The 16,769-nt window shown below is 30.4% G+C and overlaps 1 protein-coding gene across 1 annotated transcript in view; it reads left to right on the top strand.

The window, feature by feature from the left end:
• Positions 1–427: 427 nt before the first annotated feature.
• LOC132758431 (rho GTPase-activating protein 12-like) overlaps positions 428–16,769 on the top strand; it is a gene marked incomplete at its 3' end in the record, with an annotated part of 37,102 nt that continues 20,760 nt past the window's right edge. Inside the window, 5 exon segments of the mRNA XM_060750105.1 lie at positions 428–1,024; positions 2,126–2,158; positions 8,026–8,247; positions 8,913–9,107; positions 11,521–11,604. Coding sequence (XP_060606088.1) covers positions 428–1,024; positions 2,126–2,158; positions 8,026–8,247; positions 8,913–9,107; positions 11,521–11,604 — 1,131 coding nt within the window.

The raw sequence follows: 16,769 nt of genomic DNA, 5'->3' as shown, positions 1-16,769 counted from the left end.
CTACCTTTGCTGTATGAATTTGAAAATAATTCGTTTGAATTTATTTATTATAATCATTGCTGAACAGGGTGAAAATCGAGAAGTGCTTCCGTATTTTAAGGAGTTTTTAAGTTTGTTTTACATAGTACAAACAAAACGATAATGGCCTTAACACTGTACAAATAAAACTTAAACATAATCCCCTTTTTTGCTAGACTGTAAACGAAAATCATGACAAAACCAGTTTGCAAATACGGTTTGTGTAAAAATACATGTGCACCTGTCAAAATAAAAAAATTGTCAACAAGCTTCCGTGTCACATATTTGCGTTAATTTACATTTTCCTATTATGTAAAAGCAATTCTTTAATATCGGAACGAGGAACAAAGATATATTGAAGTAATTCCATTGATGTACAGATTTCTAGGTTCTTGAAATTTGCATAAAAATGGCTGCACTAGATGAACCTGCTACCAACTTCACTGCTGATAATTTCCGTAGAGTGAAAGTCCTATATGATTATGACTATCATGACGATCATTCTGATGTATGGATGAAAACTGATGAGATTTTTTATCTGTTGAATTCTGATGGCAACGAATGGTGGCAGGTCTGTAGACCGGACTCCCCGGAAAGCCCCTTTTATGTTCCGTCCACTTATGTCGAGATACTATCAAATGTAAGTGGCTCCTCGACTTCACAACAACTAGGACATGTAGGCAATAACATTCACATAAAAACACATAGTCTCTTAAATGAAACTGTTAAAAACAACATGATGTCAACATTCAAAGGTTCGGTTGACTCAGATGATAATGAGTCGGATTATGTAAATGTTAATGCTCCTGAAAATACAGAAGCAGAAAATTCTGATTCACAGTCACAGGATATAAAAGTGCAATATGTTTCGAGTAATGTAAATAGGCCAACACAATTAAGTGTAGATGATAATAATGATGATTATGTTAATCTTGAACAGTTTAGAGAAGCTGCTGGTATACCGTCAATAAATTCTTCAGAATCACATACTCCTCCGAGTCCAAAGGTATGTAGCTTTTGAATTTTATTTCTGATTTACTTTTTTCTATTCTAATAATAGACAGTTTCATATTGATGAGGATAGATAAGATTGTTAAAATATTTGAAAATTTAGCATGCCCCATGAATAATATTATCAAACTTCTTGATGGCAAATTAATTATTTTCCAAAGGTTATGGAGTAGTACTGCAGAATAATAAACTACTACATGTATTTCACTTTCTGGTATGAATTCTCAAATAAATATGATGATGTGCATGATATGGAAGGGTAATCACAACAGGATTTACCAGGGCGTTCGTTAGTAGGTGTTTGGGGGTAATTTTCTCCTAGAGTCTGCAAATATTTACCAGGGGTTAGTAGGAGTTTGGGGGTAATTTACTCCTAGAGTCAGCTAATATTTACCAGGGGTTAGTAGGAGTTTGGGGGTAATTTACTCCTAGAGTCAGCTAATATTTACCAGGGCGTCCGCTAGTAGGAGTTTGGGGGTAATTTTCTCCTAGAGTCTGCAAATATTTACCAGGGGTTAGTAGGAGTTTGGGGGTAATTTACTCCTAGAGTCAGCTAATATTTACCAGGGCGTCCGCTAGTAGGAGTTTGGGGGTAGTTTACTCCTAAAGCCAGCAAATATTTAGTAAATTTTACATTTGTGGCAGATTGTTTCTTCCATTAAGGTTTTTGGCTTTTATCATTGCATTCAGTTTACATCACATGCTTTATTAATATTGTGGAATTCAAAGACTTAACTTGTGCAACTTATTCAATATTCTTAACAATTCTGAATGGTTCCTTTAGGCTTTTATGTTATAAAACTATGAATCACATATTTTTATTGTTTGAATTCAAGGCACTTTAAAACCTTGCTTAGTTTAAATTTTAAAAAATCTGAAGATTACACTTTGTTATTTCTATCCCTTTTGAACTTCCATTGCAGGAAATGTTACTAAATATTATATATTGTTACTGTTTCAGTCCTTTGAGAGTGATTCATTGTTAATGAAGATTTGATTACTAACAGAACACCTACCATCATAGCCCATTGTTACTAGCATGATTAAATTCATATTTGTTTGAAATTAAATATGCCAATTTGAATACTTATTTCAGATTTCATGGATAAAGGTTTTATTTCAAAGAAAGGTAGAAACAATGGTTGTTGTACAAGCATGTTGTTTTAAATTTCTGTTTTATTTTCACAGGAACATAATTTTGTTGATAAACTTTAATTTCTTTTTACAAAATTGCATGAAGTTTAGTTTATACTGGGTTAATTGCATCACCTTGGTTGTTTGTAGATACAGTTTCAAGTTTGTAGTTTAGAAATTACATGTAGAACTTTCTGATTTCAATTTATCAGAAATGTTTTATTGTAAATTAATGAAATCGAGGTAAAGCTTTCCTTTTTGTAATGCTGTAAAACATTGAACAATATATATTCGCAATAGCATTTGCTGAATTCAAAGGGTTGGGGTTACATGTATATATTAATATTTTTGGATATTGGATGCCTAAAGTAGTGAAGATTACATTTATAAAGTTGTATCATGATGGTTTTGTTTGTAACACTTACATGTATATCTGTAAACAATACTGCAAAAACTAAAAACATTTCTGAGAAGGGAAGTAACTCCTCTGAGACATGTAAAAGAAAAGCTTTAACTGAATTCAAAAAATGTAAGTACGCAATCGCCACAGATGTTATGATGCAGCAATTTTCCTCAATTTTGTTGAAGGATGTGTTGAATATATGTTGTACTTAAAGCATGATTTTTTTTTGTTGCTACTCCAATTTTAAAGGGGCTCCACTGTGGTTTTAAATCCTGAAAACATAAAATTTTGAATTTTTACATCTTTATAGATAGATAACAAGGGCACTTATAACAAAAAAAAGTACATTAAAAGTAAATTGAAAATATTTTTTTGCTCGATTCTTGGTACATGTAATTTAATTTTTAGTTAGAAGTGTTTAAAATTTAAATGCTTTGGGTCATTTTGCACAATAAAAATGATTTTTCTGGGGAAAAAAACAGTCTTAAGTAAGCACATGATTTGAAATTTTGTACACATTACAAATATGTCATATTTAAATTTTTTTTACTGCATGGATGTGCATGGTACAAAGTCTAGATTTATTCCTGAATATGGTATATATAATTGATAATACTGCAGCTTGGTTTGTAGATACATGTAGCTATTGATGAAAGGTCAAGGCCTTTAAATGCATCATGGCAAGAAGTGTTACATGTACATGTATGATGCAGATTTATAATTTAGTGTTTTTTATTTTTATATGTTCAGTATTATTGCCTTACTCCAAGTTAATTATATTGTCATAGATAAAATGTGCAGGGAGTTGGTATGACCAAGTGGTTGGTTAAGTTCCACTGCAATATGTTACTGGCCACATGGCTACTTTTGTAATATATATTTTGCCTAGCTTTCTTTTACGGTCCAATTGGTGCTTAATACACTGTACGTACACTCATTGTCAGAACTTTAAAAAATGACCCAGCTTCTTATAAATTCAAACAATTTGAAACCCAATGTCATAACAAAAGTCATTACCAATATTTGTTTTATTCACTGGAAATCAAAAGTGATCAGCCTTTACCCATCAGTATAAAGCAAGGCAAACTTGCAAATTGGTGCACTCTGACTTGACTCTATACTATTGGTTGATAAATTTGTGTTGTTTTATGATTACATTGTGTATTGATATCCCTTAAAATTTTAATTGACTATTCCAAATTTAAATCAGGGCAAGTCCATTACTCAAATTCAGCAGGTTAAGGGTTAGTTATTGTTGAACTAAGGAAGAGGAAACTTGTATTGATGGGGGAAGCTGTAACATTGATTGTTATATCTACTGAGTATCAGTCTGTATGATAGTATAATATACATGTTGAGGGGAGTAAGTTTACACTTCATGAATGAAGTGGTTCAGTATAAAACATACTTTACATAGTGTTGTAAATACAGCTTTTTAACAGTAGTGATAACAGTTGTATTAATAGGGAGATACAAGTTTTGTTATCAGTATCTACTTGTGATATTTGTTTAAAGGGAAATTAATTACCAAGAGATATGAAAATGAAAGTACAGAATACAAATGTTACAGTATATTCACATTATCACCAAATACAGATAACATATAACTTATTGTGTGACCAAAATGATTTAGTATTATGTCATTAACATTAATAAATATGTCCTTATAAAACATAATTTGCTTCATGCTAAATTTTTCCTTAAATTATATAGTTACCATTTTCTCCTTCTTTCAATTTGGAACAGTTGTAAATTATAAGGGATGTTTTAATAGCTCATGGAGTGCACAGAGGGCTTTGTGTAATGATTTGTCTATAAATGTCAGTGTAGCCAGGTCAGACTCTATGTTGTCAACAAAATTACCTTTGTCAGCAATATCTCCTTTATGTCAGCAATGTTACTTTTGTCAACAATATCACCATTGCCAGCAACATTACCTTTCTCAACAACATTAACTTTGTCAGCAACATTACCATTGTCAGCAGCATTACCATTGCCAGCAGCATCACCTTTCTCAACAACATCAACTTTGTCAGCAACATCAACTTTGTCAGCAACATCACCATTGCCAGTTACATCACCTTTGTCAACAACATCAACTTGTCAGCAACATCCCTTTTGTAACAACATCACATTTGTCAGCAACATAACCTCTGTTAACAACATCATTTTTTACAGCAACATAATTAACCTGTGTCAGCAACATCAGGTTTCTCAACAACATCTCCTTTGTCAGCAACATAACCTCTGTTAACAACATCATTTTTGTCAGCAACATAATTAATCTTTGTCAGCCACATAAGGTTTGTCAACAACATCTCCTTTTTTAGCAACATAATGTTTATCGGCAACATAATCTTTCCTTACAATGTAACATTCGTTAGTCAGCAACATAAGAACATCAATAGCATTGAGCAGTGGCAGTTTAAGCTCGGCTTAAAAAACAATCAGAACAGCAAAAAATTGTAGAGAAGAATAGGGGAAAACAATACTTTGTTGTAAAACAATCTTACATGAGCAATTTACTAGTAATAATCAAGGTCAAAAGTTAAGCACTTAAAAATACAAAATGTAGGTGCCTGTATGTACAAATATATCATATATATATATATACGTCATTTCTTAATCACGATTTCATTGTTGGATTGAGTGTTTCTTGAAGAAGGACTATTTTGTATTGTCTTTATAGGGAGTTAGATTATTATTCAGTCAGGGAAGTTAATCCTTGTGATGCATGCCGAGTTAGATAGTGTTCAGGTTTCATAAAATTTTATATTCTTGTCTTTCTTTTTTAAAAAAAAAATTCTTATATTGGGTTCTTTATTTCTCAAATATTGTAAAATTTACATTAATCCGGGTATTTCAAGAAAGCGATACATGCTCGATTTCATTTTATGCCTTATTTAATGCTAAATCTATGTGTAACATAATCATCAAAAGATATTGTTGTTTTATGATAGTATATTGTATGTAAAAAAAAGTGGATATTTAATACTGAAAAATGTGGCCTGTAAAAATGAATGTAGGCTAAAAAGTTGAAATACATGTATCTAAGTTTATTATATGACTGACAAATAACCATGTGAAAACTAGCAATAATTCTTTTATAGAAAATATTTGTTTGTTTTTAGTGAATATGCTATAGATATGACATAGAGAAGTGAGAAAATTGCAGTGTTTTCAGGAGCATGTTCGAATGAAAATGTGGATATTTTCTCGTATAAAAGTAGTATAAGTAGCATATTCACTCAAAGTAAGCAAATTATCCTTTTATTTCATTCCTTAATGATAAAATACATTTTATTCCTTAATGATAAAATACATTTTATTCCTTAATAACAAAATACAGCAATTTATGTATATAAGGTTAAAGTTTATTAGTATATAATAATCGCTGACCAATTTAATTTTGTAAATATGTACTAATAAATTTTAACCAGCTTAGTGATTTCATTTTTTTTATAAAAAGTCGATTTACTAGATATCATAGATTACAGTTTGCGGATTTACCAAAGTAAATGTGTTACGATTCATTTGAAATACTGCAATCCTATTGGACAAAAATTAATTTCAAATTTAACTCTATGAAAAAATGTATATAATTTAAACTTGAAGTTATAGTTGTGGTAAAGCTGATGACTATTTTAATGAGGTTATAATATTTGAATCAAGAAATATGCCAAAAGATCAAATTGCAACAATTATTTTCATGTTAATTTACAAATTAACGGAATTCTACAACTGAAAATGTGCACTGAAAAAATGTTCCACAAAGCTGCATGTACATCAGTCACAGTGTGAGTGATATACTGTGAATTATATGAAATATAATATTTTATATGTAAATATGAATTTTATTTCACATAAAAAACCTTAGTTCTAACCTGTACATTTTTGTCTGTAAAACATCTCAATTTTTTGATGTCAAAATCTTTAACATAAGTAAGTCTCAAATTTAAAATAGAGCAAATTAATTTAAATAACATGAAATTTTAGAGTAAAGGTTACAGTGTGAAGTTTTGATGACCCAAAAATATATTCAGGGTTCTCGGGGACGCTTATTTCGGCGTCCCGGTACGCATGTTTATTACAGCTGGACGCAAATAGAGAACCCTGTATATATATAAAATTTCCTTTGTTTTTCTTAATCAAGTTAAGTCAGGAATACTTCCCCCTGCAATGTAGGTTCAAATAGCTTACGTTTTGGCAATTATACACAAGACTTCTGTCATAACCCCCCAAAGTTTTGACATGGCAACTTTGATTTGATCCAGTCCTTGAAATATACATTAAATGACATACAGTAATCTTTGAAGTATTTAGTACACTGTAATTTCTATTAATTGTATTGTTATTTAACCCTTATCATGTTAAATCTGTTTAAAAGATCTGCCTTGCTTTGAATAAAATTGAAAATATCCATTTAATATGATAGATTTTGATATCAATATATTAAAATATAGCAGGGAGTGAAAATTCAACTTGACTTTGATTGCGAGAGTTTAGTTTGCCTGCACATCCTTCAATGAGGATAAATTAATATTGTTGTCTAATTTGTTTATCAATTAGTTTTGAAAGAGGGAATACACAACAGTGTTTAAAAGAACATGATCTGTGTTTATGTACATGTATATAGAGTAGCTGCAGTATGAAGTATAATTATATGACTAACAATTTCCCCATGTTGCTTTTCATTGATATTGACCATGACTGTTGGTAATATTGACTTAAACAAACACATGTCATAAAGGCTTAAGCATGGTGATAAATTTAACTGTCTATCATTAGAAACCAATTGTTTATCAACAGGTTATAGAGACTACTAGACAACCAATCAAAAACAATTTTACATAAATATTACATAAAGCAAACTTGTAAATTACACATGTATTCAGATATTGTTCTTTCTGTCTAAAATATTACAATCTTTTGCATTCTTTGAAAGGGATACATTGTAATGCCAAAAACGGCAAGCCAACTTCTGACATTTTGTCGGTTAATTTATTTAGGGCTCAGATCAATATGCCTGAAGATTTCAGTGAATATCCAAGTCTCGGGACCTGACAAATGTGATATTCACTTTGGCTTTGCTGAATATATCACAATACACATTGGCCAGGGCCTGGGCCATAGACTGGGATATTGACCTCATTGTCCTACAATAATTGTATATGATAGATTTTAAGGTCTCTGACTTATCTCATTGAAGACATTATACAGAATCTCTGTAAGAGTATATAGATAAATAAAAGTAAAACAATTGTACTCTTATTACTTAATAATTATTTTCATGTATAGACAATGATATAAGAATTGTTATTAATACATACAAGTGAGCAGAAAATACTAATAACAAGTTGACAACATTAAATTTACATACTAGCTACAAGTATTGGTTGACTTGTCTGTTTATATTTAATATTTAAGGCATGCTAAATTCTAAATTTATTTTCTCTTAGACTCCTGAAGTTGAGAGTGACTATGCAAATCTACAAAGCTTGGAAATATCAGAACCCAACACCCCGGATATTGAGCATAGTGAGTTCCAGAAGACACTCTTAGACACCTGGGATGTGTACCGGGATCCAGCCAGTAATCGGCTATTTTATGTGAATAAATACAGTCAAGAAAAGCAGTGGAAACCTCCACGAGGACAGTACCATGAAGAACTTCATAAAAAGGTAAAAGTTCATGTACCATTTTGATTTGTGAACAACAGCATTGTTGTATAAACAGTTTTGCTTGGTACAGCTGTTAAGGCTTTGAGTAAATTGTATTTCATATGTTGAAGACAGGTTTAAAAGAAAGACTTAGCTTTTTCGAATATCTTCCTTGCAATATGGACAGCTTGTCTAACCAGTAACTTGTATATATAACACTTTGATTGCCAGTCTCGGCCTAAGGTTTGATTCAGAGGCTGGTCACAATTAGAAGATAACCTTAATATTGATTTTGGGGTAATTGAGACTAGTTCACAATGTTGTATGGCATACTTGTCTAATAGAAAAAAAGTTTCATTAGTCATAGGTTTGTGAAACATATTAGTTATAATACTATTATTATACATACATGTATTGTGTATTTATTTTTACAGAATATTCACACAAGTACATATATGTACATTATGTAATTGACAGGAAATGATGTGAGTGCATAAATGTCCTATGAACATACATTTGTTTTTCTAGTTATTACTTTTACGCATCTTTAACTTAAAAAATATTTTAAATAGTTAGCAAATAATGCCCTTAACGTAAACAAATTTCAATCCATCTCGGTGTCAGATCATGACATAAAAAATGATCTTTCTTCCTCGCATTATTGTCATTGTTAATTTTGTAAACAGAGAAGTAGATCATCTGGCGAGTATGAAGAAGTGATTTTAACTTCGTATGCTAATAACCGAGGTAACCGGAAAAGTCGCTCTCTTGACTACGGCAAACCTCATATTGTTATACAATCGGAAGTTCCCGATGGTTGGACATACAATGTGAAAGACACAGGGGAAGATGTGTTTATAAATAATGATACTAAACAAGAGGTTTGTGTGTAAGGTCTACATGTAGCTCTATAATGTAGAAGTTACAATAGCATGCAAGCATCTCATGTACAGTGAACACTTTTGCCTTGATATATGTCTCTAACTGACAGCTTAGGAGGTCTTCACAATTTTATAGAACATGTTTCAAATTCATCTGTGTTAGATACACTTAATTTACTTTTATATGATAAATTGTTGTTGAAACAATGGTTTCATGGGATTTCCATGGTTACAGAGATATTGATACATCTTTTGAAGTAAGCTTATAGGGTTATTTCATGTGACATCCTCATATATAGTTCTCATTATGAAAGTGTTACTCTCTAAATAAGCTAAGGGAGGTAATAACAAAAAAGCTTAAATGATTAAAAAATGAAGAGTTGTCTTTCATGTGATAAAAACTATGTTCCAGTGTAAAATAAAATTTGTTATTTATGTATTTCATAGTGAACTCTGGGTAAAAGTTAAATATGTAGTTTATGGACAGTGCAATAATTACAGATATGTATTTATTTGTTTGACATTTAGTAAAGAATTTCATGAAAAGAACAACGTGTTTCCATTGAGGTTTCATTCATAGTATTTTTGGTAAAACATGAAAGGGGCAACACAAAGGATGAATGCAATGAACAGTGCAAAATGTAAATAAATGTGGAACAGAGCTTAGTTATTAGATTTTGGAAAATTGGTGTGGAAGTTACTACTCTGTCACCCTTATATTATTAAAGTATAAAATTGCACAGATTGCTTTGCTTCATAGCTTTTAATTATATTCCCAATAAAAAAGAGTCTTTTCTTTATGCCATTGATAAAAACAATGTTGTTGTTTTTTTTTTATTTTGGTTCATTATTTATTGCCATGGCACTTTAATATTCTTCTGATGCAATAATGGATGAAGATATTTAATAACTTGGATATATTTCACTATAATAATTATTATAATTATCTTATATCTTAAGTATCATTGTATTAAAGGAACTTAATTGAGGTCCAAAAACATAAATACATTAGATTCAAATTTCTAACATGGAATGATTAAGGCATTTAAACCAGAAAGATATACAAAAGATAATAATGAGATATACGAAGAACTAAATTCAAAATCATATTCTTATGCTTTTCTTAGAAAAGCATTTATAAACACTGTTCAAATTTTCTGGTTGTTTTTCACAGTGGAAATAATCAATCTGGGAAAATGGATTGAGGTTTTGCACGTCCAAGCCCTCGTCAGAAAGTACACAAATCTCAGTGGAGTTCCTGTACACTATTTGGATATTATGGAATGGTGTTCTGAAGTTTTTCAAAATATTTTATGTTTTCGTTTCTGTCTTGTTTTAAAACTACTCTATCATGTTTTTATCCTGTATTTATTAAAGATGTTCTGTTTCTGTTATTCTGTTTCATCAAATTAACTAGTTCATATATCACTATTTTATCATGTTTATATTTATCATGTTATTATTCTGTTGTTGTTTTACTCTATTCTGTGTCATTTCTACCAAGTTATTATTACATTCTATCTTGTTTATATACTACAATGTTTCTAGTTATATCATTGAAACAGTCCTGTTTCTATTCTATGAGCGTTTTTATCATCAATTTAGATACAAAATGATTCAGTTAAGATACGTTTTCATATAAGTTATATAATAAAAGCAAAGATGTTGATGAATTATTAAATAAATCATACATGTATATGATTACATTGTACATGTGAAATAAAAAATGTATGTAATCAGATAGTTTGAATAAGATTTACTGATGATTTATTTATCTGCAACACTTCCTGATTTTACTGCGGTATTCAGATTGGGAGAATAATTACATGAATCATAATCATATATATTTATATTGATTTATATTGATTTATTCAAATTAATCTTTGATTTTTACCAGAGCATAGAAGGTACAACTGTGCTCTATAATAGTATAGGTATGATATTTATATGTAAAACACAGTGTCTCTACTAAAATGTTTATGAATAACTCAAATCTTAGCCAATATAGCCAATATGATATAGTTTTTGAAATTCTAATACTTGTAAAAGGTATTTTAATACTACTATTCCTTTATCAAAATAATTTATTTTCTGTAGTGAATATGAAAAATATTAATTTAAAATGTCAAAGTGGATAATGTCTTAAAAACTCTTATCAGAGATAGTGGATTTATACTTAGTTATTGATTTTGATAAGAAAAAATATTTGAAATGTTTTGTCTTTCAGTAATATAATTATAGATGTTCTTTATCCATTTGAAGAAAAAAATTATATTCCTATTTATTCTGTAAAATCATTTGATAGAACAATGCAAGGAAAGAATTTGTTATTGTTATAAGGGTTGTGTACCTCTTGAGTTAGTAATCTTGACAGAATTACATTAAATTATACAAACTATATATGTTTTTGCAGTGGTATCGAGCCCACGATACATATGGGCGGAGCTATTATTACAGACAGTCTCGAGATATTGTTCATAGCCAATGGCAACTGCCGGTTTGTATCATTATTAAAACAGTGCTCTTCTGGTATATTGGATCTTGTATAAGCAGTTTCTGACCAGGAAATATTCTATGGTCAAGTCTTAAATGTCTATACGAGGAACTTCTTTTTTTCTTGGGAAACGGTGTAAAATGGTAAAATGTTGCATGATTCAGGAACAAGTTCGGTCAAGTCGTTCCTCCATTTGTGTCGGAAAAGTATAATAAATGGTGTCAGATATTGGTCTGTTTCTAACTAAACATCTACAGAAAACTTTAGTTTGAACAAACACAATTATAGCACAATTATAGCAAATAACTTGTAATTTAATTCAAATATATTTTTTACAAAATTTATACAGTCATATTAATTTGGTGGTAGATTTTAAGAATAAATTCCAAGGAAAATGTATGTGTTTATACATAACACAGGTGGTAATTTTAAAACCATATCACCATCATGGACAGTTGTGTTTGATACAATGACTCAAAGTTTACTGTAGGAACATTTTCATTTTATATACTTGTGACTTGAAATGGAAGGAAGTAAGTTTATAAATTTTGTTACAAGTGACTCGTCAATTGTACATGTGTAGTTTGTGTATATGACGACTGTCTGAGTGACTGGTCAGTAGCTGGTCAGTAGCAGTTTACTGTGATATCAGATAATCTGTTGTGGTTTATATATGACTATGCATGGTGAGTCTTTCCCTTTCTTTTGCAATTTCAGCATTACTTACAGTTACTTGTGTTACTTTAATTATAATGTAAATTGACAAGTATATCAATTCTCTTCAGTAATAATTAAAGCACTATGTCAGCATGTACATGTATACTGTGACAGGGGGAAGTAAGTAGGTAGAGGGTGGCTAACAGAACATTGTAGTCTTTTCTCTTTAATGTTATGGGTAATTTGTTTAATTAAACCAGCCTTTATATTGTCACTGAAAATCAGAAAACCTTGGGGTAATAACATAGGTAAGGAGCCCCAGGGGAGGTAATTCATTGTACATTGTAATCAGCAAAGTGGGAGGGGTAATTTCACACCATTTACGAGAACAATGTCATTAGACTTGAGATTGAAGGCACATTAAGAAATTTGAAGTTGAATGAAAGCTGATTAATTATACATGGTGTATCAGAGTTAAGTGGTGGAGAATTGTAATATGATAACTGTGGAGTGATACTGTTAATGGAGTCTTTGTATATATGAAATTTAAAAATCATATATTCCTGGTTCTATATTTAGATATGGTTAACTTACTGTGATAAAAATGGGGCATGATTAAAATTGGTTTTCACTATTGTTCACTAACTAATGTTAAGAAATAACCTTAAAATAGAAATAACCTATAAAATTGTTTTTATAAAAAGAAACATATCTGTATATGACATAAAAAACCAATCAAGTCTCTAGTAAATATGAAAGGAAGGGGCATAGCTTGTACTTTCATGTAAGTAGGGGGAATTAAATACTCCCATTGGAATCCTACATGCAAATTTATTGCATTTTAGAGTATTTCAAGATCATAGGCCTGTATCTTTACAGATTGCTGGAAATATTCCAATTTAAGCATTTTGGTGGAAAAAAGTAAATAATAACATCCCAGGTTGGATAATATCAGTCACAGAAAGTCTAATGTGTATTACTGTTCAACGTCTGTTTTATTTTTGAGTTTGCATGTTCCTATCTTTACAAAGGGAGAAAAACAAGTTTCTTTCAAACTATTCTATGTATGAGTTGCCTCTCTTGAATTATTAGTCTGACATTTAAGAAGTGTTGTTCAAGATACAGTAGGACCTGTGTGCTAAGGCCAGTTATAGGAAAGCGGTCATTGTTGACAAAAATCTACTTGATTATATACATTTAAATAATTAAAATAGGGAGCTCAAAATGATGATTTTCAGGTTTTTCTACATGCTTTCAAAGACCATTCATGTATTACGAGGAGTGTTCATTTAAATTTAGAAATGTGATTCTTCAACCAGGTTATGAAGTGCAGTCATATCCTTTTTTATTTTAATCGTTTTAAGTATTCACCTTTAGCAGAATCAAATTTTTCTGGCCTAGAAATCCACTTGGTGAAGGCAGAAAAGTACGCTTCTTTGGGCACACACTGTAGACACTGGAAAATTGCACTATCTTAAAGTGACATTATGGTCATATTTTCATAGTCAAATTGAGCTGAATTGACTTGATATTTCAAAAGATTGACTGTTTAATTGATGTTGTACCAACTGTTTATATTGGAAAATGTTTAGGATAAAATTTAAAATCTAGCTAAAATATAAAAAGACTGCCCCACTCTTTAAATTCTAAAAATTCTAAATGATATTTACAGAAATTTCATTTGGATCAGGTCGCTATTTATTGTTTATTTGAAGTAATATATTAAATCCAAAGAAATTATGGCAAAATGAAAATTTATTTTGACTCTCACCAGTCCTGTTCACTCACTATGTACCATGAGATGGGCATACTGTCACTTTAAGCGCTTTCAGATATCAACATCCAGATAGAGCTTTCTTCAGTAAGGGAAACAAGAAAAATATCACAGGGACTAAGGACTATAGAATAATCAGAATGGAAAAATATGGCATTAAGAACTACAAAGATATGACAAAGTTGTTATCACAATTCCACATTTCAGGGGCACAAAAAAGCCTTCAATATGGCATTGCGTAAATCAGCCACCATAGATAAATGTATAGACTAAGGTAAATGTTTGTAATGAAAGCAAACTAGGCTAATTTACGGATGTATAGATGGACCAGGATATATATAGACATGGTACTATTAGCATGATGAGCAAGGAAGTTTTATTAGGACCAATGTCAGTGAGTCTTCATTAGAAAATTACGATTACTTAACTAGACAATGAATTTGATTTGAACAAGAGGTCAAGTTCTTTAAAGCTCTTCAAAATTAATTGTTGTTGTAAGTTTTTGTAAACGGTTTTATAACAATTGATAGATATGCACAAGTATATCCACGAAAATGAGATAGTAATTTAAAATAAGGGTTTAATTCCTTTTGATAACAAAGGAAATCAACGTAAAAGGAAATCAACTTAAAGTTGAATGCTGTCATACAGTTATGTTCTCGCGGAAAAAAATCATATAACTTGAAGGGTAAGATAAATAAATTGAGTTTAATATATGCTTCCCCTTTCCTTTTTGAAAACAGCTTACCACTTCTGTGAAAAAGACCCTTTTTCTTAAAATTGTCAAAATTATAAGATTAAATCTCATTGAGATTCAGTGAGATTACCGAGTAAAATGAAGAAGAGCTATTGACTTGAGTTGGCTCTTCTGCCCCTTACACGGAAATTAATGTTCTCTTAAATATCCTGTAACTCAATTTTTTAATTGTTTTTTATCATGAATATAATGCTCAAATGAAGATTTATCAATATTGTAAGTTCCAAAAAGCATTATTTGTAAAGATATTACCGAATTTACATCTCATGTAAATTAAGGGAGGTTATTAGAAATTATTTTCTTATAAGTCTAAGTCAAATTTTTCAATAAGAAATGAATGCATATATCTTAATGATTACATTATAATGTGGACAAATATTTGCAGTACATATTTTACATATTCTTCGATGTTTGAAAATTGTTTTAAAAGCATAATTATATACATATATAAAATTTCAGTGTTGTTACAACCTTAAGTATAACATACAGGGTCTTTAAATTGTTTATGAAATTTGTTTGTCGCTGATAAAGGGGATTTGAACTCTAAGCCTGCCTCGAAACTGTTTTTACCTGTGTGGCCAGTGCAGACCAGGATGAGCCCACACTGTTGAAACTAATGGTTAGGTCTGGCTATCATTTGTGTCATAGTCAGTTGTGTAAAAACTCAGGTTAGTTGTGACAGTAAGTTGTGGAGAAACTGGTTTTGAGCTCTGGTGGTCAATTTGGGAAAAACTGTTTTTGACTGCCAGTTCTTGCAGTTAATTAGGAAAAAACTGGTATTGAGTTCTGAGAGTCATTTTAGCCGAAAACTGTTTATTATTTCTGGCAGTCAATTTGGGCCAAAACTTATTAGTTGTAACAATTGTGTAACTGTTAAATTGTTCTGGTAGTTATTTTTGGAAATAAAGAGTTGGTTCTAATTACGAATTCAGGAAAGTTTATTAGGTAGTTGACTGGGATATTGTTTAAACTCAACAAAAGAAATAATTGTGTATGACATGAATATAGGCAGACATATTGTATATTGAGGATTATTTTGATAAATATTAGAGGTTACGCTATATGCAATTGTTTGAAGTGTCTTACTTCCTTTCCCATCTCTTTCCCAAGCTTTTCTTACAGCCTGAGTACTTAACAAAATGTGTTTTAAGATGGCTATATAAGGGGGCACACATCTTCGTAATTTTATGAACAATATTTTTCCCCCGTTATTAACAGCATAAGGATGTTACTATCTGAATTTACATGCAGACAGTGTTAATTATAAGTTATCAGGGTTGAATTATTTTGTTTTCTTAAAGTCTTCCTCTGAGTTTGTGGTCAGTGTATAAAGTGACTTTGTTGAATATAATCAGCTAGGTGATTACATGGTTTGAATTTGAAATGAGATGTATCTAGTAATTGTGGTCAGTTAGTGCTCCAATTAGGGTAAATCGTTAATAATCGTGTTCATCTTAAATTGTCAGTTATTTTTGGTGTAGAGGAAGGACGGGTGACAAGGTTCAGTGTTGTTGTTGTGATAAAACTTTTAATACATTTCTGGGAAAAAAATATTAAAAAAGAAATGGGTGGAGGCATATTGAAGTGATGTTGAGATTAGTAATTTAAAGATTATTTGATTTTATAATATGCAGAGATAAATTACTTTTTTGACACAGCTGTGCTTTATTGATTTAATATAACACTGGAGGCAGGTCTATATAAAGATGTTCCGATAATCAGATGTTTATTTTCTTGATGTTAGTTTGGTAAAGTCATCTTGGATTGTGGTTTATTTTTTCTCAGAAAGTTTTGGGAAATTTGCACTTTGTGTTATCTTTGAAGGAATTTTTGTATTATGTTTTTCTATTCTCACATAAATAAAGGAAATTATAGAAAGTAAATATATTGTAACATAGACAAAAAAAAATTGTTGTGTTAATAAAAATAAGGTTGAAAAAGAGACATATTGGTTGTTTTGGGATTATACCGGAGATAATT

Source organism: Ruditapes philippinarum, unplaced genomic scaffold, assembly GCF_026571515.1.
Source record: "Ruditapes philippinarum isolate M1 unplaced genomic scaffold, ASM2657151v2 ctg644_1_1_1_1, whole genome shotgun sequence".
NCBI classification, from domain to species: domain Eukaryota; kingdom Metazoa; phylum Mollusca; class Bivalvia; order Venerida; family Veneridae; genus Ruditapes; species Ruditapes philippinarum.
The sequence above is the reverse complement of the archived record's forward strand: the minus strand, read 5'-3'. Positions and strand labels throughout refer to the sequence as shown.